The 25467-nt window shown below is 41.1% G+C and overlaps 1 protein-coding gene across 2 annotated transcripts; it reads right to left on the bottom strand.

The window, feature by feature from the left end:
- Positions 1 to 799: 799 nt before the first annotated feature.
- Positions 800 to 24040, bottom strand: grk5l (G protein-coupled receptor kinase 5 like). 2 transcript variants are annotated; one of them, XM_038703148.1, is made up of 16 exons: positions 23552 to 24040; positions 10339 to 10434; positions 10142 to 10254; positions 6966 to 7043; positions 6484 to 6581; positions 6207 to 6299; positions 5183 to 5246; positions 4936 to 5076; positions 4629 to 4819; positions 4495 to 4532; positions 4232 to 4321; positions 3926 to 4134; positions 3709 to 3846; positions 3298 to 3435; positions 3016 to 3147; positions 800 to 2876 (listed from the first exon to the last, which is right to left on the bottom strand). In XM_038703148.1, exons 1-16 carry the CDS (start codon positions 23601 to 23603, stop codon positions 2793 to 2795), a joined length of 1755 nt encoding a protein of 584 aa, XP_038559076.1. In that variant the 5' UTR covers positions 23604 to 24040; the 3' UTR covers positions 800 to 2792. The 2 variants fall into 2 exon arrangements, with proteins under 2 accessions (XP_038559076.1, XP_038559077.1); XM_038703149.1 differs by lacking the exons at positions 6966 to 7043; positions 10142 to 10254; positions 10339 to 10434; positions 23552 to 24040 and having other exon boundaries at positions 6207 to 6346.
- Positions 24041 to 25467: the final 1427 nt, after the last annotated feature.

Here is a 25467-nt window from a genome sequence, read left to right as displayed (position 1 = left end):
GTCAGTTGTGGTGGAAGGAAAAGTAATACAAATTATGAAATTGGTTCTAAAAACAACAAAACTTTGGAATAAATCCTCTTGATTTGTTTAATGCAAACATATCAACTATGGCTGAACTTGGAAATCTATTTTAATATATTTTACAGTGGATTTCCACCAAAATCTCTTTCGATATGTTTCTGGAGAGAAAAATGTGAACCTATCCTTAATAAAACCAGTTATAGATTCAAAGCACACTTTTGATATGCCAGTGAGAGGTTATGTTTACAGTGAAAGTCATCAACATTGCTCTCACTATGGAAGCCGTATTTTGTCTTTAAACTGTTAAAACACATTTACCATTGTGTGCCTATGGCCAAGTCTTTCTCCCTCAGGCATCCCCAGTGGGTACTTGAAATACTGCAAACCTGGTCAAGAACTACAGGAAACATATGATCTCTGTAATTGCAAACAAAGGTTTATGTACCAAATATTAAGTTCTACTTTTCTGATGTATCATATACTTATGTCATGCAATAAAATGCAAATTAATAATTTTCTTTGTTTTAGATTCCGTCTCTCACAGTTGAAGTGTACCTATGATGAATACAGACCTCTACATACTTTGTAAGTAGGAAAACCTGCAAAATCAGCAGTGTATCAAATACTTGTTCTCCCCCCTGTGATGGAGTGATGCCCGATGTCAGCTGGGATTGGCTCCAGCCCCCCACGACCCTGTATGCAGGATAAGTGGTTGACGATGGATGGATCACGGTCACAAGGGCAGAGGAGCCAGAGAAATAAAGAGTAAGGCATACTGTGGAGTACTCAAACTATAGCACAGAGTTTATTGGGACTTGAAGGACACAGTGGGTATGGCTTTCACATGCACTCAGCAACATCACATTAAGGAGAATTCCCTTATTGACTCGCACCTCTCCATCGGTTCCTCCGCCTTCTTCCTTCACTTCCAACAAACACTGTGAGTCTGTGTGTATTTGTGTGTTGACAGGTTCCCCAGCGAAACAAACAGAGCACGACAGTCAGAGAATAAACAAAGTGCTGATGTCTGTGTGGGCATTGTCTGCGAGATCATGCTAACAAGGAGGCACTTCAGTCTGATTCAGATTATTTTTCTCCCTTTTACATCAAGTACGCAGAGAAAAAAAACCCCAAAAAAACAGGCTTGTGTGAGATTGGTATGGTCGATTAATTACTGCATGGACCAGTTTTCATTACCTCAAACAAGGAAAAAACCATATTCTTAAAAACAAGCTGTGCTGCTGCTCGAAGGCCACTTCTTTGTGTGGTGTTTGTGGGATCCTCTGGTGTCTTCCTCACCTCTCCTCATTCATCTCCCGAATGAACGGGACAGCTTAAAATAAAATTCACATAAGATAAACCTTTCACATATACCCTGTGTCTTCGATTATGGTTGGACACAAGAGGAAGACCCTTTAGATTTGTGAGGCATTTTGAAGAGCATGTTAAAAAGTAAGTGAAAAGGGGTAACATATAAAAACCTGTACATCTGACAACAATGCAGCAATATCTTTTAAATGGAAAAGGCATAGGGAGACCAAGAACACTTTAGTCTGTGGTATACAAAACAAGCGGTGTGTGACAATATCAATAAAATAATGTGCCTTAATGATCCGAGGTAAAAACATTGTGATTTTGGTGAAGAAACAGCATGACAGTATTTCAAATTGTGCAACTTGTAAGTCGGGCTGAGTGCATGTGTTCCTCTCCACTCCAGGGGGACTGTGCAGAAAACTGAGCAAAGAACAAAACAAGAGATTTCTCTTTCTGTACAGCATATTAATTTGTTTTTCAAACTCCACATAATGTCAAATATAAAGTGACACTGTTAACCGAGGGCGACGTCTGTGCACGGTATACGATCGTGGAATGAGGTATGCAGAAGCAAAAAGGGATACAGCTGTACATACTTACACTTTTCCATGCAATGAAAACACAACACGATTCTCACAATTCTGTCTATCTGATTTTGTATGTATGTACGTACTGTATGTGTGCTTTGAGCAATATGATATGTCTGCAGGCTCATATTTAGAGAAATGTATAAAAAGGATCACACACTCAGATCCTCCTGTGGTTCTAAATGACGGCTGAAAACCTGCAATAACCAATAAATCAACATGACAAAAGTTTCACAAAACTAAAAGTGTAATCTTTGGCCTGAGTGTACGCAAGGCAATGTACGTTATGTGTTGAGGTTGTTGAGGTGATGTGTTCTGAATGTTGTAGGAGTGAGCTGAGGTATGGGAGGTGGAAACAGAGAGAAAGAATAAGTTAGATTAAGTATAGACGGTGACACTCGGAGGGATGTAGATAGATGGACAGATATTGGTACAAGAAACAGGCCAGAAAAAAAATTAGTGAAAAAGAAATTCCTTTTGTGGAAAAACAAAAAATTCACCAAGACCCCATCTTCTATTCCCTGTGGTGGTCTTTATTATACAGTGGATCCCCTGAATATTAACTTGTTTTCTATCCTTCTCTGTTTTCATCAACATCAGTGGCTCTGTTCGGCAGTCCAACAGTCCTGAGGGTAAGAAAGGTTTGTCTGAATATTTCCAAACGTCTCTGCAACATTGACCAACCCACTACAAATGCCCAGGGTCTCAGGGCTTGGTCACCCCCCCCCCCCCATGGGCTGACCATTTAGGCTTTTACAGGCTTTCTCCGGCTGCTGCTCAGGCCCGGGCTGTGGACCAATCAGCAGCGGGAAAGCCCCTCGCAACTCCTTCCCTTTGAGAGTGTGTGGCTCCCACACTGTCTCTGTGCCACTAGGGGGCAGAGTTGGACATGGAGTCCACAGAGTTTACACTGGAAGACTGCACACGGCTGTGGGAAATAGACACCTCTGGGTGCTGCAGCAGAGAGAGAGAGAGAAATACATTTGTTACCTCGAATGCATTTAACTGTGTGAGTGTGTGAGTGTGTGAGTGAGTGTGTGAGTGTGTGTGTGGGTGGGTGGGGGTGGGGGGGAGTGTGTTTGTGTCCACTTACATGTCTCCTGAAGATCCTGTCCAGCAGGCTCCGTCTGGGTGGCTCTGGTGGCTGATTCCAGTCCAGATCGGGAGGTCTCGTCCCTTGAGGCCCAAACACATTCAAATCTCTGAAACACTCCGTTTCTATCATCTGAATGAGAAGAGAGGAGAGGAAATGAGAGGGGAGGAGAGAGGAAGGAAGGAGAGGAGAGAAGATTTGGTCAGCTTTGGTGAATTCTTTCAGCAGTTATCCAAACTGCACTGAGCATTTTAAAATGTCATATTAAGTGCACACACTTACCTCATTCTGCCATGGGATGGAAACACTGCCTGTAGCAAATTTGGAGTAGAAGTCATTGTCAGTTTGGTCCAAATTTACTCCCTTGACTGTGGAGAATTGCTCAATGTCCAAAACATCCTTACAGTACACTGCCCGAGGCTGGAACAGGGCAAGGACCATGAAAAAGACGAGGTCCAGGGAGGGAAAAAAAACAGTAGAGAGAAAGAAAGAAAGAAACAGCAGTTTATCATAACAGATCATTTATAATACTGAAATTTTGAAATTCTGCTATTCTTAAAGACACATTTGTGGTTTGTGTGAGGATTAAAACAAAAGGTCTTTACTAAGTACAGCAAAAGTATATTTCAGAATATGTTTTGGCAGTGGGAAAGATTTCACCATGCAGTGTGTCCAGTAGTATAAATTACTCACATCAGGCGCAAAAGGAGGCTCCATTATTCCAGCCTCCAGCCTCTTGAAGTTGATGTTTTTGAAGAACGAGTGGGCCTCTACGCCCGCTTCCCCATCCGCCAGGCACCCCAGCCTCTGCTTAGGGTCTTTGGTCAGCAGCTGGGCGAGCAGAGATGAATCATCAAATTATTCATCAATCCATCCATTTCTCCATACAAACATTTCTCCAAATGCTCACCATTCTACAGATAGCCTTGGTGTCCTCTGTAAACTTGTCGTTGTACTCCTCCTCTTCTTCCTGCACCCTCCTCTCCACCTCCTCCCGTTTCACTCGTTCTTTGCGGGCGCGGAAGGGTGATCGCCCGGCCGTCATCTCGTAAATAAGGCAGCCCAGCCCCCACCAATCAGGACTCATTGCGTACTTTTCATTGTTTATTACCTCCGGAGCTAGAGAGAAAGGGAAACAGGATAAAGTTAATAGTTAAAGGTTGGTAATTGCTCAGGGAAATTTACTCCTGGAAATGTTGATAAGCGTGTTTCTTACCCATGTAACCCACAGTCCCCACCCTGCCTCTGATGAGTTCTCCTTCAGGCACTTTGATGGCCAGCCCCAGGTCAGAAATACGGATGTGTCCTGAAGCATAGCAGTGGTGAGCATGATAACATGAGTATGATGCATTTAATTTATTCAAACTTCAGTGGATTATGAAGAGTTATTGTAGTTTGAAATGGTGTCTCAGCAGCAAAACAAAAATGCTGTGCAATGCAATGACCAGAAATCTAAGATGATGAAGTTTAAAAACTCACCATTGTCATCTAATAGGATATTCTCCGGCTTCAAATCCCTACAAATAACACAGCATGTGAGTGATAAAAAAAAAAAAAAAAACATAATTCAACAATGTGTTAAAGGATATGAATGTATGGATTCACAGTGTTACCTGTAGACGATGGATTCCCTGTGCAAATGCTCGAGTCCACAGCAGATTTGAGCAGCGTAGAACTGGACCCTGTCCTTCTCAAAGCCTGGCGTGCCCATGTTGTAGATGTGAAACTTGAGGTCTCCACCGTTCATGATGGTCAGCACCAGACACAGAGCGTCTTTGGTCTCGTATGCATACGCTAAGCTCACCTAGAAGAGGAGATGATGTTAAATGGTGTAAAATGTGCAGACGTGCAGAAGAAACAGACGTGCATGCAAAAGAGACCGCAAGATAACGTCGAGCCCACTGTGCTGCAAATACTCACAACAAATCTACTGTTGACCTTCTCTAAAATCTGCTTCTCGTTTAGAGCCATGGACTCTCCTTTCCTCTTCTTTATCCTCTTCTTTTCCAGCTTCTTGCAGGCGTACATCTTCCCTGTAGCTCTAACCTGGCAGGCACACACCTGAGAAGAAAAGCAAAATGGTACCTCGCATATTACTGTTATTCAAATACATTAAGCATCATCATCACCAGCATTTATCATTATCATCAGAGATTGGATATCTTACCTCTCCGAATCCCCCCTTCCCCAGCACTCGGTACTGCCTGAACGTGTCTTTCGTGATTGGTTGCCTGGCAGAACACAGACACAGCAAAATCCATTAATAAACGCTCATATAGAATTGATCAGGACAGAGATATTATCTGCAGAACTCAATACCATTCTGAGTCTGTTTCCTGTACAGAGGTTGGGGCCTCTTGTATGCAATTTAACTGTCCAGACATGGATACAATCAAGGCTGCTCTGAAAGCCTGCTGTTTACTTCTAACTACCTTAGATATGCATTCTGCATTAAGTATTTTACTGTCTCGAGTCATCATATTCCTCTGAAAAGCCTGAAGTGAAGTGAAATTTTATCCAAGTCCTGGTTTATTCACCTACCAATTGGTTGTTCTTCAAACTGGTGTAATGTATTGCATTTGGGTTTAAATCAGAAGTGCAATGCAACTAAGTACACTTTCTAAAGAATTTTTTTACAAGAGTATTTGCTTTTTATGCTACTTCACCTTATAAGATATGTGTTGTGTTATCTGTGGACTGACTTTGGGTAACTATTTTTTTTTTCCTTATTTGAACTTAAAAAGCCACATCACCAATATAAAAAAATAAATATCAGGAGAACTCCCATAGGCTAAAATTATACTTATTGGTGTTAAAGGCAATGACACTCAGTGGCCACTTTATTAGGTACACCAGTTCAATTTATTGCAATCCAATACAACTATTCTGCTATTAAGTCTATGATCTCTATAATGTTCAGGTTTTGTCCGACAATTAAAAATGTTGTACAGGTAGAATTTATGGCAGAGCTGTTGTACAGAATTGCATTAGATTGTACAGGTGTACTTTATAAAGTGTGTATTATAACCTACTTAATGTGTATTAGACTGTATTTGTATTTTTAAAAGGAGAGGGGATCTAAAATGCTTTATTAGACTGGGACAGATAACATGACTTCAATGGGAAAACCTCTGTAAACTTAATTGACTTGACAGATATGCCTCTCCACTGAAATTAACTTATTTGCGTACCTCTCCAGCACCTTCCACTGCAGGAATCGGTCAAAGTACATGCTGTTCTGGTAGTCCAAGAACGGATCTCCACTCAGATAGTCATGGACGGCCCTGGTCCGACACAACACAGCGAGTGGGCTTGGTCAGCACAGTTACAACTGAGAACATGATGCAAGCTAATATTCAGTTAGCAATATCTATGCTGTTTGTTCCATTATTATCATGAGGTAAACAAGAAAATAGGTGAGAATCCAGCAGACAGGTGAGACGGAATAAAGATGGAGTGGCGACTCACTTGCGGCAGTTGTTGAAGATCTCCTTACATGGACTGAGCTCGAGGTTTTCCCGGCACTGGTCTGCAAAAGCCTCTGCTATGTCTACACGCTGAGGCGACTACATCAACACATATAAAACACACACAGTGACATATACGCACACATACATAAATACATTACTTTTTATTACACACACTGAATCAGACTAAGGAGAAACATACGTAATTTTTTGTAGAGCATGACACTGTATCAGCTCATTGTGTACGTAAATGATATTGTTGTACATCATTGTTTGTACATTTAATGATTACCTTAAATAATTACACCCTTGAAAGAAACGTTGTGAGTGTTAGTGAAGCTTTCATTCAGCTATAACTCAACATTATTGTCTGCTTAGATTTCTTCCCACAGGTTTTAAACATCAATCGCTGTAAAAGGATTTTACAGGTGTAATACAAAAAAGGTTCAGAGGTTGATAAATGTATCAGATAAAGAAACTTACTTCTTTGGAGAGAAATGTCTCAATGATCTGGTCCCCTCTGCTTTTTCTTTTTTCATCAGGTGTCACCTCATAGTCTTCCTAAATAACAAAATAAATCATCAATAACAATATTCTGTGCAGTTTTTTTAATAGAGTGTATAGTATAATAGTTTAACAGATGTATTGAAAGCATGTTCATACAGACCCACATGTATCTTAGAAGTAGAAGTTGATGCTGCTTTCTAATAAGTCACCTTTTACAAAGATTTTATAAGTCACAACATTATTAATGATTTATCCTCCCCTACCATTTCAGGTCTTTAAATCATCAGGAAGAACCTTCAATGGACCATTTGAACTCTGAAAAGAGCTTCAGTGCAACATTTTTAACTGCAGACTTTTTTATTAGAAACTGAGAAACCAGTAAACATATTAATGATAATTTTAAGGTGTACAGTAGGTTACAAATATCAGTTGTACAAATATCAGTTGCCTACTTCTTTGAATCATATAAATACAAGAATCAAGCCCAGATGAACACCACATATATTTTTGCAGTGGTATAACAGCATTTTATTAGGAAAAGAACATTTCTTACTTAAAACCTTTAATAAGAAAGAATTTTGCCTCCTTTCTGTTGTGCAAATGCAGAAAGGCTCCTATCGTGATCAAGTTACATTTTTTTCATTTTCCCCAAAGCACTTTATGATCTGTACAGCATACAACATCCTGTATCCTTAGTCCAAACAAAAACGGAAATAAATCCAAAGACAAATCAAACACAACTCAAGTGTTTTATAAATATCCAAACAGAGGAAGACTTTTGAGATGAATTACTTGTTACCTAAAAGTATCCTCTTACATTATGCTGTTGATTTAGGATCTGGTGTTAGACCAGAGGGAATAAAACCTGATCCTAAATTTTCCCTTCTCTCTCTCTCTCTGCTTGTCTGAGAAAACAACAAAAAAATCCAAACTTCTGTCAAATTCTCTCTCTGCCTTTAATGAGAAAATAATGTTTGATTTGTTGTTTAATTTGTATGATGGAGTAGCTGCTGTTTAGTGGTGACGAGGACACACACCTCTCCCTCTCTGCATCTCTGTGTGTGTCGCTGTCACTCTCACAGGAACATATGCCGCTCTTGGCGGCGTGTTTGAACATACGAAGCCGTTGACACAAACAGGTTTGGCTGTTACACGCTGGACATATTGGACATCTCGCTGAGGCCATGATGGTAAAAGCGTTCTGACGCATTTTCGTAGCCAGCACTTTTAACTTCTCAACGAAGGGGGGAAGCAACATGGCGCCTGTGCTGCACGCTGGCCCTACTCTTTCTATCCGTGGCTTTTTTCCAACATGGTCCTGTGTTGCCTGGCAACCACACAGTAAACACGACGGGATTCCTTGAGGTCCTGGAGTGTCACAGTGTGTCACACCATCGTCACCAGCTTTCCACTACAAAACACACACACACACACACACACGTACGTACGTCTATACAGTACGATCACACAAAAGCCTGGAGCTTAAGGAAAAACTGGCTTTAAAAAGCAGCAGCGTCATGACACTTCAGAACAAAGCCAAAAGAAGTCCAACAATTTATATACATACTGTGTTATATATAAATATATAGGAGCATGACAGATATATAAGAAAGAGCCTCCGGATAAATTACACACGCACGCACAGTAAATCAGCTGTCTGAATCCCACCCTGTTGCCGGTGGGGGGGGGGGGGGGGTCAGCCAAGGGAAAAGAAGAGTCCCCTTTAGCCTTTTGGAAGCAGAGGGGATCCAACACACACACACACACACACACACACACACACAACTGAATTGCACACCTTCTCATGATGTAAGAGGAACCACTGGAACCCCCAACACATTCTTTCCTTTGTTGCACACACAAACACGCACACTCCCTTTTCCTTTAAAATGGACGTGTTAATGTTTTTCCTCATGGTTTCCACACTCCTCTGTGTTTTTACACACAGTCATCTTCCCATCTTACTAACTTCCTTGATTTTATCAACAAACTAAAACTATTTTAAAAAAGAAAGTGAATTTAGTTTCTGGGATTTACTTTTTTGGAAAGTATGGGATCTAGACAACATAGAAAAGCTGTTTCTAATAAAGATAACTGCACAGGACACATGATATTTTATCATTTGAAATACGAGCACCAAGTGGTTGTAACTAATTGCCCTCAGGCCTGGTTTATTGTAAGTAAAGTGGTGAGTACAAATCTCAACACTGAGTGTGGCCTCAGAGTTTGTCACATGGATTGCAGAATTAGCACAAACATGTGTTTGGGATGAGCGTGTGTAAGTGGTTTCCCCCCTGACGGTCATTTTTAGGGCTAGTTGGTTCTGTGGGGGGGGGTGCTGGGATTGTAATGGGTGGTGTGGGAAACAATGCTGTCCTTTCTGTCCTGTCTCACATACCCGCAAAGATATTCTGGGCACAGATAAAGACTTAAATGTGTCATGTGGGAGGTATTCGTCTAGACGCAGAGAGAGAGAGAGATTGGAGAGGGGGACAACAAGCCGAGTAGAGGGGGGATCTGGCTGGTTGAATAATCACTACTCAGTTTAATTGTCTCCCCTGGCTGCATGACCCAGCACTGGCGTACTTTCAGGCCATGCTGTAATAAAAGTGAGTGCACTGAAAAAGTGGATGGGTATGTATTTCCTAGGCCTGTATTAATCCAGGAAAGAGCTACCGCTACTCTTAACATACACAACACCTGGGAATATAGGAATTGACCGTTCGCTAAGCCCCTCACAGCAATTTTTTAAATGGGTCTTCCATTTAACCCAGAAGCAAACAAAAGTTTCTAATTTCTAGCCGATGACATTGGATTTTGTTGGCTGAAATCGGGACAAGCAGATTTTTTCTAAAACTCTTGTATAGTTTGAAAAGGCTATAGTCACACTGATGCTAGGGTTAAATGTCCCAGGCAGAGAGTCAACATCACCAGCTGGTGAGTCATACAGAAGACTGGTGCTTTTAGATTTATGCTTAATTGTTTGTATTTTAACAGTTTTCTTCACTTTTACAAGATAACTGATGAGATTTGGGAACTGTAACACTATCTAATGCAAGTTGTTTCTCTTATTTAAGCCCTGTGAAATCTGAAACATTCCTAGTTACTAGCATTAGTGTATGGTCAATGTCTGTCTGTCTGTATGTGTATACCATTGCGTCCAGAAGCTGGATGCATCGTTGCAATTTAGTTCTGGTCTCACAATAAAGACGGAAGAGAAGCCTTCCGATAGGCTGTTTCTCACAGATGCCAACATAGTCCCTCTCTGCAGAAACAAAAAGCACACACACTTTAAAACACAGCCTTTTGAAACACAAATAGACAAACAGGTGAGCACACAAACACGTACCAATGCTGTTTCCCAGCTCAGTGCACTGGCTTATATGGGGGAAGCGAAGGATCTCCTTCCATTTTTTGCTCCTGCCTTTCCGCTTTCCTCCTCCACCTGTGGCGAGAGAGAAAAACAAGACGTGAAAATGTTACAACGAAAGAACCTCGTAAAGTTGTCAACATTTATTTTCATCAGTGAAAAGCAAATGAACGCCTAATGGCTAAAAGGAGTAGGAGAAAGAGGAGGGTTGTGTGGGCTCTCCCCTGAATGAAATCATGGTCTCAGTGTGTATATATAATTCATAGATTACGTCTCACTTCCTCAGTAAATTTCTCCTCTCTCTACTGACTTTCTTCCTCACTCAGTAGCTTTTCTGAAAGTGGAACTGTGTGCGTTTGTGTCCACACAGACAGAAAGCCTATTCTGACCGCCTCAGTTCCCATCACAACCCGGGACTTTGCCAGACTGGATTCCACCGCTCTGAATAATCATGCATCAGTTTCCTGCAGCAACGTAACACCATCATGAAAAAAAATCACTTACATCCACATCATCTCCTTAGATTGGTAAAAGAAACCAACTGTGAAGTAATTCATTAATCCAGTTTATCTTGCCTTAAACTTTCTATTCACATTTGACCGCCTCCATAATTCCCTCTCTCTGCCTTTTCCTCTCTTATACTGTCCACCGGGTGAGATTAAACACAACTGTGAGGGTTTATTTCACTGTTTTCCATCTAGTCCAGCTTGCTGTGCCTTACGTCATGTTTGTCTCCGTTTTTATTTTTTTCTTAATATGCGAAGACTGCTCTAATGAACTGACAGGGATTTCCTTTAACCACTCTCTGCAGTGGAAATTGGCTGCGAGCGGCTTGCTCGCCGTGAGAGGCAACGTTGAGAGCATGAGAGCAGGAGAAGAAATGACAAGCAGACATCTTTAAGTAATAACCCAGGAATGCAAGAGGCACATGTCATGCTGGAGCCTCTGAGCGAAAGCTTTAGCAGTTTTCCCATCAACCCTCCTGCATTACTCCCTCATCCTTTGCTCCTCTGCTGTCTGAAAAATATCTGTCTATTATCTGTCATTCTCAAATACACTGTGTTGCCTTTGTAATATTATATGAGGAACTCCCTTAAGACTTAAATTCAAAGAAATTTGACTACATTTAACAATGTACAGGTTAAAGAGTCAAACTGGCATGTTTTGATGTGATACCAGACATCACACATGTCATCTTTATTACTCATTATATCATCATCATCTCAAACAGTTACGCTGACACAGCTGCATGACTGTCCCTGCCTTCATGAATGATGAATTTAGGTGCTGTATTTTCATTAAATAAAGAACAATGGTCTGGCCATCAGCCACCAGTTTCTTGTGGCCAACAGGTGGAGGGTAACGATTTCAAACATGGTGCCACAACAGTCTCATGAACCTGAATGTAAGTTTTCCACTTGCCATCTGTGAAATGAAAAAATATTTATTTAACAGATTTTAAGGTGTTGTATTTTTTTCAAATGCACATTATTTTGCAATTATTTCTTAATTTGCATAGATTCATACCATTATACTGAGTTTTCGTTTAATACAAAAGAAAAAAACCCCACAAACTATTAGCACTGATTTCATAATTTTTTAGGACCTTGCAAACACCTGAGACAACTGACCAAAAGCTAATACCACCTCCCCAGTTACTGTTACTACATCCCTAAAGCTTTCTGTACTAGCAGGGCACAGAGGCAGTTTGCAATGATAACACAGAAGGTTTAACTCAAAATTTAATTGTATTTTTTGCATCTTTGATTTCTCACAGAAGTAAAACAAACACTTCTAACGTCGACGTCTAAGGATTTTGCCAGTTAGAAATGGCAACTGTCTTTATCAGCTTGCAAATTCAGGCTGAAAACTCTCTCCATCTGAATTGTTGAAACTTGTTTTAAAACATGTAACAGGGCATTAAATAAGCATGTGCTGGCTACACGCTGCATGGCATCATAGCAAAAAATACTGAGCCTAAAGCTACATGTCTCAGGAAAAAAGTCAGCATCTTCACCAGTGATCGATGTAGAGGACATTTAAATGCTATAAATGTCCTCTACAAAGAGCAGCATTGTTCTGGTATAGGAAAGCTTTATAAATAAAAATGGAATTAAAATGTTATTTACACCCTGTTCGGATGCTAACTATAGAAAACATACTTGGACAAGCAACACAGAGGTTAGTTTCTGCTTTGTTGTTTGTACTTTCAAACATTCACTTTTACAAAAGACAAATTAGTACCAACCAATGAGCTTGGCAACCCTAACATAGTCAGCTAACGAGTTTGGTTGGAGTTGGTGGAGTTAGGTAAAGAAATAAAAGGACATAAAGAAGGAAGAAAAGACAGTAGCTAACACCGATAAATTCTGATGTAGTATCATCCAGCACCTTACATACTCATGTATAACTTATATAATATTATAGTTAAAGGAGCTAATTATGTGCTACTACTGTAGACAGTAAGCTAGTCATTCAGGCATGCGATTTCAGCTTACATTAGAGCAGGCACACTTCCACAAAGAAGGGTTTTTTAAGGCTTGTAGGAACCCTTATTATAAGGTAGTATGTCTTCAGACAAAAGGGATCCTGCGTCACCAGCTGACACACACAAAATGGTAGCCCAAACACCAAGCATGAATGTATTAATAACTCAAGTCAAAATATCCCCTGAGAGAATCATTAACTCCTAGCACCTGCTCCTCATCAACATTACTGTAGTCCAAACAAGCTATAAACAGGCACACTTTCTTATTTAAGCACCAGTTGTTATCTGAAAACAGTTAATATGTAAAGTTAGCCTCCACAACAAAACGTCAGTGTACTCTGCTGTGTGGTCCAATATTTTAATCTCTTAATAAAAACATGAGGTCTGCCAAAAACCACAACAGTACAGTGAGCAGAGAAGGTCATTCCCCACGGGGGCCACCTTGCTAAAAATTAATGCACTGAATGCAACTGTAAGGCATTGGTGGATAAAAGCGTCCACCAAATGGCATAGATTTCCTGTGAAGGTTCAACACCATGTCAAATAATTGTACCAAACACTGGCTCTCCACCCAGGCATTCAACTTTGACACAATGCTGAGACAACCGCAAATAATGTAGTTTCTCCTTTTTCATTCGGTGTGCTGTTTTCTTTCCTTCTCACTGCTCTCCAAACCTATTTATTTTTCATTTTCTCCCACTCTTCATCTACCCCTTCCTGATTTTTGTAACTCATCTCTCCTGCCATCACCTTCTGCTCTTTCTCGGATTCCTGTAATCCAGCGTCTTCTTTTCTTTTAAGTTGCTGCCAGCCAACGACTGGCCTCATTTTCTGCTTCAGGCCTGCACAACCCCCTTTGTTTCAGAGTTGAATAAGTTTGCAGGTTTACAGCTTTATGGGCATATAAATAGAATGTTTCTATAGATCAGTGGTTTCCCTCTGTTTTAGCTTTATGACCACCAAAACCAAGTGACATTTATGGCCTGTTGTCACAGGTTGCATATGTAGGGGTGATGAAATGATGCAGAAAAATTCATAGAAAAAAAGCAAAGAAAAAACTTCAGAATGAAAAAAACAAACAAAAGGTTTGTTTTGCAGAAACATGTTTTTTCTGCTTTCTTATCCTGTCCCAATTTCTCTTGCAACCAATCAGAGAAGATGATGTTCAATTAAGGGCTAATCCCCTTTGAGCATATTTATCATGGTGAATAAAACTTTATATGTGAAACGTGACACATGAAAAAAAGAGGGTTAGAGTATGGGAAGGTTAGTGGAGATCAAAACATCCAGACAGCTTGGCAATCTCCTACTAGTACCTCTATCAACTTTGTTAATTTATTCAGCTGTAAGAAACTACCTTAGTACTTACACTGAGTTGCAGTGGCCCATTTGATAGCAAAGACCTGATCGACCATACAAGAATACACCCAACAGCTCCCGTATACATGCAAATATTATGAATGAATTATTCACTCCCATACAAATGACTCATCCATCTGGATTTAACAAGTAATTTCCTGTCTGGCGTCAGTGTCTTTTGACATCTCTGATGGCTGTGGTCTTAAACAAACACAACCCTCAATCAGTTCAAATGAGTTAAAATGCTGTGCTTTATTGCCGGTGGCCGTCAGCTGCTGTGTATCTGTTCTCAGAAGGCGAAATATGCTGCCGGATGGAACAAATTAGGTCTGGGGGAAAGTTTACAAAAGGATTGTAAATATCAACATCATAGGAAGCGCTGATTTTAAAATCATGGCATAAAGCTGCGGGAGGGGGGACTCCACTTACACTTGTTTTGTTTTATGTCTAGATCAGTAATTCTGGGTTCTTGTTTAACTAAACTAGGCTATTAAAAGTATGACTATGCTCATAAATGTCGTCCATAAACCCTCTTGTCTTCGCTCCCCCATTATTTCTTTCTCCATTAAACAGTTCTCATTCTCTCATGTTCTGTCACACACACGAGTAGAAATACGCACTGCGCCGTGGGTACGCTCCACACAGGAACTTGTCGGTATAATTTGTTCCATGAGGGCAGTGTGGTTGCCGCCCTTTATTCATGTTTCTGCTTAGCAGTTCTGACATCATAAAGGCATGTCAAATGAAGCAAAAATAAGGTCAGAGAGGGAACGACATCCGTCTGGGGGGGTTACCAGCATCCTAAAGATCTCTGTTTGTGTGCACACACACACTGTTTCTACTGTGACCTCTCTATAGTAATGTCCTCATGCTCAATTTAACCCACATAGGGGCAATTCTGCAGGCCTCATCCATCCACACATTTAACAACATCCCTGCTTAGCTGTGAGGTTATATTCAAAAAGTGTTGACACACAAAAGAATCCAAGCCATTAACCAGTTTGTAGCACACATACACACGGTCTCTGAGGTTTTAAACACCTCAACTTACACTGTCACTCCAGACGTGCAGTTAGATCTGCTGTGGACAACCAGCTAAAACCACATCCTGAAACTCGCGCTGTGCATCTGGCATATATGTAACAACAACATCTGCAGCCAAATGTAATGCGCGAGAGAGCTGGCAGAGGAGAGCTATGAATGTGCTATTGTTTTCACTTACACTTTGCAAAAAATGAGATTCTAATAAGATTTCTGTGACTCTTCGCACTTTGCATCTCCTCCCTGCACCGCAAGTCGCAAATCTCATTCTTGTTTCCAAAAACTGATAATCCCTTTCTGATTATCCAACTCTCACTCATTCTCACATAACCTCCTTTGCCTGATCTGTTAAATGTCGGCATCGCGGTTGAGTCATATCGTGGTGGTCAGCGAGGTACCAACACAGTGAAGCCAACCAGCACCAGACGATGATACAAACACCTTTGTTCTCTCAAAGTCTCCCTCTTGCATCTCTCCCACAATGTCCAACAGTTCAATACTGGAAATGTATTTGCATTAGGAGCCGCAGGTAAGGGGCCTGTGTTTTTGTGGATGCAAAACATAAGGGGTGAATACACAACATAACATTGTTAAGCAAAGCAGAGAGATTTGCATTGGCACTCTTTCTAAAATATCCTCTTCCTGCTTCTCCTCAGAACAATACACATACGGTTTTGCTTTCCGATACGGTTTATCGGTAGAAACATCTACACTACAAAGTACTAGATAACCATCTCTTGATAAAACAAAGACGGAGATGCTTAGAAATTAATCACACCTTTCAGATTGTGCGTTTTATGAGTTGTGCAGCAAATATGCAAAATGTGCAAATGTTTGCATGTTACTTTGTATACAGCATGAGCAGGGATGTAGAGTCAAATAAAGGTGGAAGATAATTAACTAAACAAATATATATTATATTTTACAGGCTTATTAGATATTCCTGTACAAAGTAATACAAATACAGCACTGCACTAAACCCTACACATGGTTTCATTTATTCAAACCTGTAGTTAATGTTATTGCCTTATTTAGTAGTAACATTGTCCTCCATTTATATCTCTACATGTGAAAAATTTGTTATTTAAAGAAGGACATTTTGAGGTTAGCCCTCAGGTTTGGTTTAACTGTAAAAAGTGTGTGTTTGTGTGTGTCGTCTGTGTGCCACAGGAAGCCGAGGGAAACACTGCCCAGACCTGATCACAAGGGGAGGACTATAGCAGGAAGAAGCTCTTTGTTGCCCTGTTCCACCATGATGTCATGTCGGTCCCTCTGTCCAGCCGCCTTATTACCATTTTGAACGAGCATCTCTGTCCACGTATTCCTCATTATCGCAATAATTACGGGATGATCCGGCTGTAACATCTGCTAATGCACTCAAAGCAAACATCTGTGACGTACACCTTTTACCTGGCAACACTTGACTATTCTTTTGGCTGCTAATGAGGGGTCATAAACTCAACATCAGTCATAGACAATAAAAGAGATCTTATCAGCAGTATCAATGCTAGCCTACAGTTATGTGCCAACACCTGACTCTAAGTTGACCTTAACAATGCAGCTGTGTTTAGCATGAAAGCTCTACCCATTCATGTGTTGGATTGATTTAGACAAGAATGCAGTGTGCAACATGTTGCTCACAGCTAGATTTGTTCTAAGAAAATAAATACACAAGTGTGTCTATTTTCCTGTCTTTATGTCCTTGTAAACATTACTGCCATAAATAGCAACCAGCCCAAGGCCAGGAGCAATGTGTTAATACAAACTGAGGTGGTCAAACCGGTCCATGACCTCAGAGCTGGTGAGCTGAGACAGTTGTCGCTAGAGTAACTATGTCGGTCAGTGTGTATGTGTGCGTGTTCATAAGTGAACCACCATGTGCTGGAAGACATTCAGTGTGAAAACTTGCATGCAAGGACAGAGATCTCACAAAAGCAGCAGAAGGCAGGGTACATTTCCTGTCTGGGAAAAGTCATGTGCCACCAGTTTCCTGCTCTATAAATATATTAAAAATGGAATGTGTTTGAAGGGGCATTCAATAGAAATTATATAACCCACCAGGGCAGTGCGATCAAAGCACCACAACCCCCCCTCCCCCGGGCAGGCTGGGTAAAACATGCTGTTTGCTCATCCATAAAGAACCAGGACAGAGCATAGTCCACATCAAACTACGCGTAATAGGACGCTCCTACACTGTGACGCATTGTTAGTGTGTTTGTTCACCTTCATAAATGTTTTGATAGGGCGAAAATTATGGCAATGCAATCCTAAGTCTCTGTGAGGGATGATTTTATGTCTTTTCGCATGGATTGAAACTCTGCAGTTACATCACAAGTGAGCAAACATTGAGAAAAGTGCTTCCAATGAAAACAAACTAACTTATCAAACTGATGGAGCACATGGTGCACTGTATGCGGACAGATATTATTGAACATGGGTGTGCATGCGCGTACACATACACACAAACCCATCCTGGAAATGGGTCTAAAGTGATTACATTACCCTTCTCAAGCTGTCTATATTCCCTGCCGTTGTTCTCCATTTCCTTTTAGTCCCCAAATACACACACACACACACACACACGAAGATGTTTGTTCCACGTCTTGCTCTTATGTTGACATTCCATTTTCCTTTGTCCCTGTTATGGCAACATCCCTCAAAAGAAAAAGAAAGAAAAAAAAAAAGGTACTGGAGAGTGTGTTATGGCCTTAACTGAGCTGAACTGCTGAGAGAAAGTTGGTGGTTCAGCTTTCACCGCATTTATCTGGGGCATTTTGGCATTACTCGTCTTTTTTCCCCCCTATCTTAAAGAGTCGGAGCTCTTTGAGTTTTTTTATTTAACAATATTAGATGGCATAAACTGTTTTTTCCTCTCAGAATGCACTTTAAACTGTTCCCAGGCCATAAGTTCACATATAACATACGGTGGGACTAAAGTCTCATAGACACATGGCTATTTCCTCACCCAAAGAATATACACAAGGTGAAAAGATCCCTTAGTTTTAATTTAACTGGCATTTTTATTAACTTAAATTTCACGGCCATGTGTAATTTCCTGCCCTGCCCACGTCTGACTGTGTGTTGTGTGTGCATCATTTTGCATGGACGTGTTTAAAAAAAAATACATGGTCTAGCACTTAGCTCCTCATACAGCAGGAGACATTAGGGAGGAAGCTTCATAAGATGCCGTATTGATTATTCCACGATTAATGCACATCAAATATTCATTGGATGTTTCATTAAAGAGTTGTGGCAGCAATGCACTGTATGTCTGACATGGGGAAAAAAGGTATCATCAGTCTGGCTGCTCAGTGCATTCCTGGAGTACTTTATTGACAAGCTGTAAAAATTAAAAATTTTCTGCTTCCACTTTCCCTCAGCCTACCTTGTCTACTTCTACTTTAGATAATTATCTCCTATATTTCCCAGAATTCCACTTGACAACTCCCAGAGAACAGGCGTGAACTTGTTGCATCCAGCTGAGTTATGTATACTGTATGTGTGGGTAGAGGCAGCAATAACAATAGAGATAGTAAGAGCCAGAGAGCTGAAATTTTCCACTCAAGAAAAAATGAGTCACACTCCCACTCAAAACACAGCAAGCCTTTTGGCGCGTTGTCGATGGGGACATGGGTATCTCTGCTTCTTCTTTGGCTTATCTCTAAGTATAACTGAAGATGGGGAACCAATACAATAGTCCCTGCACTTTAATTCTGAAGGATTTACACACAAAAAACTGACTTTCTTTCAATTTCAACTGAAACTGTGCTGAAAATATTGCAGCGTGAAATAACTACTTTGTATAGTTAGGCGCATGAATAAGAAACAAACAAAACTCGTCAAACAAATATAAGATTCTTCTCTAGACATTTCAGTGAGGATGTTGTTCTGTCCATTGCCATAGTTTAATTTGGTGGAATATTTGCATGTAGTAGCATTCAAATGGTAAACAAGAAAACGGTAGCATCTGTGTTTCTGTACTTGCTAACATACCCACAGGTATATGCACGTAGATCCATTGGTCAATGTGGCCACAATATTGGTATAGGGAGACTAAAGTTTCTAAAGTGGGGAGATGAAGCAAGTATAATTTATTGTGCTTGAATGCATCACAAATCCAGTTTCTGCCCATACAGCCAATGGGAAGGTGTGCCATTGTATGTGTCTACTGTATTTTATAAATGCCAAAATTACTATCAGTTGACAGGTGGAGGATCAGAAGGGACAACAAATCACTTGTACGGCCAAATACATCATGCCTGTTATCTTGTGTTATCTTGTATCATGCATAGTTTGTTGTGGTCTCTGATCAGTTCAGTTGGCCTGTAGCGTCTGAACCTGCAACATCATCTTGAAAGTGCAATGTGGAAAAAAACCATGATATGATTGGTGTCAAAGAAAAGACAATCCAATCAGGGCTTGTTGCAATCTGAATCTGGGCCTCTGAAAATCCTATTGCACTTTAGAGGATCCCAAATGACTGGATGCCACCATATTTAGGTGCTAATCACATAATGCTTTTCTCTATGGATTCCTTCATTTGTAATTTAGCACACAAAGGAGTTTAACAATTGTCATTCTGGGCCAACGTCAGATAACTTCATGGTTTTACCAAATTTTCATTTTGACAACCAATAGGCCCACTAAATGAACTACTATTTAAGAAATGTAATTATACTAGGGCAAGTAACAATTAGTTTCATTATCATTAATGTGATGATTCTTTTCTCATTTGTTCATTGAGTCTATGACCTGGGTTCGATTCCCACTGCGACACATCCACCAATGTGTACCTGCGCAAGACACTTAACCCCTAGTTGCTCCAGAGCCGTGCAACCTCTGACATATATAGCAATTGTAAGTCGCTTTGGATAAAAATTATTATACTGTAATTCTAATCTAAAGCATATGCTGTTAAACACGGACCAAGATTCATTAAAGAGATTCCTCTATAGGCTGAAAACAAATAAATGAATCACTGCAGAAGATTACAGTCTTCCAAAAACATTCTTTCAACAAGTCTGGCTCTCAATCTAATGCCATTATGTAAATCGTTTGACTGTGAAAATGATGAGGGAAACAAAAAAGGCAGAACAAATGGGGAACAACTGCCATATTCCCATCATCATTATGTCTCACCTTAGTTACTCTTTCACTGCTCAGGTCATTTTACCATGGAGATATCCACGTTTGTGCTGGTTGTGCTGAAGCATTTCCCTGCACTGAATCTGAACATTACACCAAATGTAACGGAAGAGATTTTAACTTGAACAACTACGAATGCAAAAGCCAGCAGGCATAGATGGAGTTAGTGGAATTCAGTTGAGTAGCCCAAATTAAATAACCCGGCTCTGTTACCGCAATTCAAGAAAGGCATCTAGACGCAGCAACGCAGTTTTTCCCCCTTACTCTCATTCACTTCGACTGACGATGACGTTCGCTCGCCTGGCTTGGAATCTGCAACTACTGCCAGAAAGAGTTGTGAATGGGGAGGCAGGCAGTGGCGCGCGCGCACACACACACACACACACACACACACACACACACACACAGCTCAGGGTCTACTGCACTGATGTTGCTCTCGTCAGAGCAGCTGGGTTCAGGTTACATTTAAACAAAGGAATTCTCCCCCACACCCCTCATCTGGTAACACACACACACACCAACCAAAAAAAAAAAAATACAGTATAGCCTACCCCAAGTATTAAACCTGCTACCTAGTCTACCTGTATTCAGTTAACATTAAAAAAGCAAACCCAAACAGATCTCACTGAAACTAAAACCCATGTCAGTCTTGAATAACTTCACAGAACTTCTTTTTTTATCTGCTGTGACCTCCCAACATCCTCAGCTGACAAAGATCTTTTTAACATCAGCACACCATTTCCTGCTGCTCTGACATGGCTAACAGGACTGTAGCTGTCAGATGATACTCAGATGACCACGCTGGAGATTGGGGTGTTTCATTTCACTGCATACTCATCATCCATAAAGTATCTTCCGCAGATACCAGAGAGCAGCTCCACAGGAAGATGGAGCATGGATGGCAGTAGCCCACTCAGTTTGTTATGTAACGATCAATTTGATTAAATAGCTTATGGGCTGCATCTGACTGATAGTGTACAATATCATTTGGCTTTATGTAAGATAGCAGTCACTGAAGGATATGGTTCAATATGATAAGAGCTGCTTCTTTTTTCTAAGCAAATAAAACTTACTAGTTATATTTTCCACTCTGAACAACATGAAACAGCGTATTGATTGCCAATCCTTTTTGATCCAAAAGCTTTAAGCCATCTAATCTAATAACGTACAATATCTAGGTTCTCGTAATCAATGACTAGTTGTCACAAATCTACTGTCACTACTGTCAGATCAGTCATTGCTGACACAGAAGAGCCAAAGGGCGATGCGAGCTTGACACAGGGCCTGTTTTGCTGCTCCTGGCCTAGAGATATGAATATCATTTTATTTCTCCGCTCTTGTTTTGCTGATTTGGGGACATATGAACATGAAACAGGGCAAATCGTAAACTGGGCATTCCTGTTGTGGGTCCCTGGGAGCGTTTGGAGAAAGAAAGTGTGCCTCTTCGCTTTACCTCTGGCTTGAGACGCACTCGCATAAACAAACACAGGACTAAACACTTTATTTGCTCCATTCACATTCTCTCACTGCTGCTGGTGCATGACCTCAAATCAGCCTCTGTGTATACTGTTCGCTGCCACACATATGAGCGAGAGGCAGGAGAGTTACCACCAGCACACAGGGATCTGCACCGTCTTTGGCACCGGGCCCTGAAAGATAAAACCTGCAATGATTCAGGCAGTTAAAAGGACACTCGCAACAACCTGTGACATGTTTTTAATATGTGTAGTGCAACAAATTTGAACTCAGCTGTTGATCTTCTCTCACGTGGCTACATCTGTAGGGCCATTGATCGAGCTGCAGAGAAAGTTGTGCTTCCCTTCACTTCAACTCAAAAGAACCATCTCATCCCTTAATGTGAAATTGTGAAAGGCCTTTTCTCTCCCACACACAAACAGGGCAGGGACTGGATGAGCACCAAAGGAGCAGCTGGGACAAGCAAGACTTGTCATGGGTCATTAACGGCTCTTATTAATTCATGAAGCTTAATTCGCCCGGCCCAGTCGTTCTCTGCTCCTATAAAACAAGCATCCAGATTGACCTGCAGGCCAAAGCATCCTTCGTCAGGGTTTTGACAACATTTCACTCCATTATCCCATCAATTCCCATGAAACTCTCTCTGCCAGCACTGCAGAATACCCCCCCCCCCCCCCCCCAGTATGTCATCATTGAGATAAATGGAAGGAGCAGTCTTTTCCTACTTCACCCCGCAACCCCACAGAGACTATTGCCACATGAAACCACGTGCTGCCTGCAACCAAACTTGTGTATGCACTTGTTTGACAGACCTCAGAAATGAGTTACTTGGCATGTAGAGTGCTGCTAGGAAAATATTACATAATTTATTGGGGAAAAGATAGAAGTGTGACACACATCCAGAGCTCCAAGGAAGTATGATGCTGGCGGGGGTTTTTTTTCCTTCAACCCACTGGTTCCCAAATCAGGTTCAGGACATCCAGACGACTTAAAGAGAAACAGTCATGGCGTCAGACTGCATGATGTTTACCTGCTCCTGCCCTCAGCACGACCCGGTCTTCCTCAAAAAAGAGCCAACAATGACACTATGTACATTTGTAGTTAAACTGCATCTGGCCCTCACAGACATTGGACCGTTTATACACTGATAACCAGAGTCCCTCTCTGCGCAGGCCACATACATATAGATTTTAACACCAGTCACGTCATCAGATCACCGTTCAAATGCCAGCCAGCGCACTCATTTATTCCCTCTGTGAAAAGAATATTCCCCTGCTCCAGCGTGTTTGCCTCAGCATGTATAATGTTGCGAAAGAGCGCATTCATTTGCACACAGCGAAAGCGGATGTGGGAGGCAGACCCCCCCTTTACATATGTGGGAAAACGCATATGATCTGTCAAAATCGGTGAGAATAAAATGATCCGTGTGATTGATTTTAGATTAAAATTGATCACCAGACGAGTCGTTTTCAATGAGATGTGTCCATATTGTCTGTAATATCGCACAAGACTCATTTTCTGTTTTATCTGTAGGATTTACCTGCTGTACTGAGTCGTATAGTCAGCAGAATACCTAGTGCCGTCATTACGATTGTTCCCACCTTTTCTGCTTATTAAGCGCAAAATGTGACACAGACAGGACTACTTACTATTTACACTTAGCTCCTTTATGTGTCAACTTACCCTCTCTCGCTTTTAGCAGTACAGTGTTGGCTACTATGTTCTCCAGCTCCATCAAAAGAGAAGAGCGAAATCCTAAATGCAGAGGTTTTCGGTACACACGCGTCTGCAGCGAAAACAGCGTCCTTCGGCTTCTGGTCTGTGTATGTCTTCACTCCTCGTCGGTGTCCGAACAAATTTCACTCATATCAAACTCGTAGAAGATAAAACAGGATGTCATAGATTTGCTTGCAATGTAAGCTGGGCATGGTTCTTGTTGTGAGCTGGACGTGCGGCGCTGCATTTCTACTCCAATCCCCCCAAAACCATTCCATGCGTAATTTGGCTGCAGAATCTCTCCGATGCAGGAACTATTCAAGTTTGAGGCATCGATGTATGTAAACCGGGTCCTTTCAGCGGATTCTTTACAGCGGTACACCAGGATACTACCAGCTTTACATTACAACGGCAGGGGTTGGCTGATCGCACAAGAGAGGACAACAGCGTGCGCCCCCCTCCGCTGTTAGTGCGTAATCAAAATGGGCTGGGCCTCTCTGGCACAGCTGCGTCAAGCCAGGGGCAGAAACAACTCCAACAGAAGTTAAGCTAATTTGTCAGCAAAATAAGATCACATCACCAGCTCTACTGATTATTTCTGCCCCTAGGTGCATTATAGCCCGAACAAAATGCTGACACACAAGCGTACATTACAATTATTTTTGTGCCCACTCACTGAAGTTGTATATGGACTTTACATACGTGTTTCCACTTGTTACCTGATAAGACCGCCTCTGAGGATGGGCCTGACTTTCAATAACTCAACTTTATGACAGCGGCAAAGTTGGGGAAAGATAGCCTAAAGTCGCCCTCTGGTGGTAGAATTTCTGCATAATAAAATAATGATTGGCCTTTTTCACAGAAGACGTGGAAGCACAGGTGTAGACACCTAACTTTTTGAGATTTACAGGGGATATCATAATCAGTAATTGCAAACTAAATGGGTCCGTATGGATTGAAGTTTTTATTTCTACAACGTTTGTTCTGGGCCATATTCAGGTTAGTACGTTTCCCTCTTCTATGTTTGTGAAACTTACGAAGGTTAGATCCCAACGAGTGCCCATAGCCTATACGCAACCTGTAACATCATGCAGCCTACATGATGCAAAGTAGGTATTACTTTATGCACATTGTTATGAATAACCACACCCCTCCCTTCAACAGTTAAATGTAGCTATGGTAGCTACATTTGTATGGGAGGAGGCCTACTGTTGAGACAAAAATGATTCCCCCATTTTAAGCCCCAGTGACTAGTCAGTGGCATAGCTGATAACAGTCCCAAGCATCTAGCAGCCAATCCCAAGCATGCTCGACTTGTGCCCCCTGAATCATTTGGGCCCATGAAACTCCTACTTTGAATTTTGTGGCGTTAAGGAGTTTTATTTTGAAGTTTGCCCGGAATGCATACTTTAACTACACAGCTTGACATCTTCCTAGAAACGTTTTTCTCATGCAGACAGTAGTACAGTGTTCACAGTGAAATCATCATACATCTCGATGAAAGGCTAATTCAAGTGGTAGGATATGTTGATAACTGTTCAATTGAGCCGTGCGTGGTCAAATCATCTGCGCGTAAATTTTGAGTGCCTATTGTCACCTTTATGGTAAATAAAGGGAGCTGACAGGCAGAGTTATCTACTGTCATTTTTCTCACTTTCCAAAAACAGGCGTTTCTGCAGTCTTACCTAAAGGGTAAAAAATCTTTTTTCTTTGCTTTTGGGTTGCTGGAAAAACAGCCTAGTTCCTTAACCCCTTTTAGTTCAGGATAACTCACTACATATACAGACTGAAAATAAAGTATTTTTACGTATCAATAATATAGTGTGTAAGATCAATTTAGAGATTTTCCAAATGACAATTTGTACCATGAAATGTCTTCTTTG

The sequence above is a fragment of the Micropterus salmoides genome, unplaced genomic scaffold, assembly GCF_014851395.1.
Source record: "Micropterus salmoides isolate LMB-PRFRI ecotype aquatic unplaced genomic scaffold, ASM1485139v1 Ms_hic_scaffold_7, whole genome shotgun sequence".
In the NCBI taxonomy this organism is placed as follows: domain Eukaryota; kingdom Metazoa; phylum Chordata; class Actinopteri; order Centrarchiformes; family Centrarchidae; genus Micropterus; species Micropterus salmoides.
The sequence above is the reverse complement of the archived record's forward strand: the minus strand, read 5'-3'. Positions and strand labels throughout refer to the sequence as shown.

What these genes read in the sequence shown, in the direction of transcription:
- grk5l (XM_038703148.1), bottom strand. Translation starts at nt 23,603, where the DNA reads ATGGAGCTGGAGAACATAGTAGCCAACACTGTACTGCTAAAAGCGAGA. An exon ending in TGAGCTGGGAAACAGCATTG is followed by an intron (nt 10,255 to 10,338) that starts GTACGTGTTTGT and finishes TTGTTTCTGCAG; the next exon opens with AGAGGGACTATGTTGGCATC. An exon ending in TATCCTATTAGATGACAATG is followed by an intron (nt 4,322 to 4,494) that starts GTGAGTTTTTAA and finishes GCTATGCTTCAG; the next exon opens with GACACATCCGTATTTCTGAC.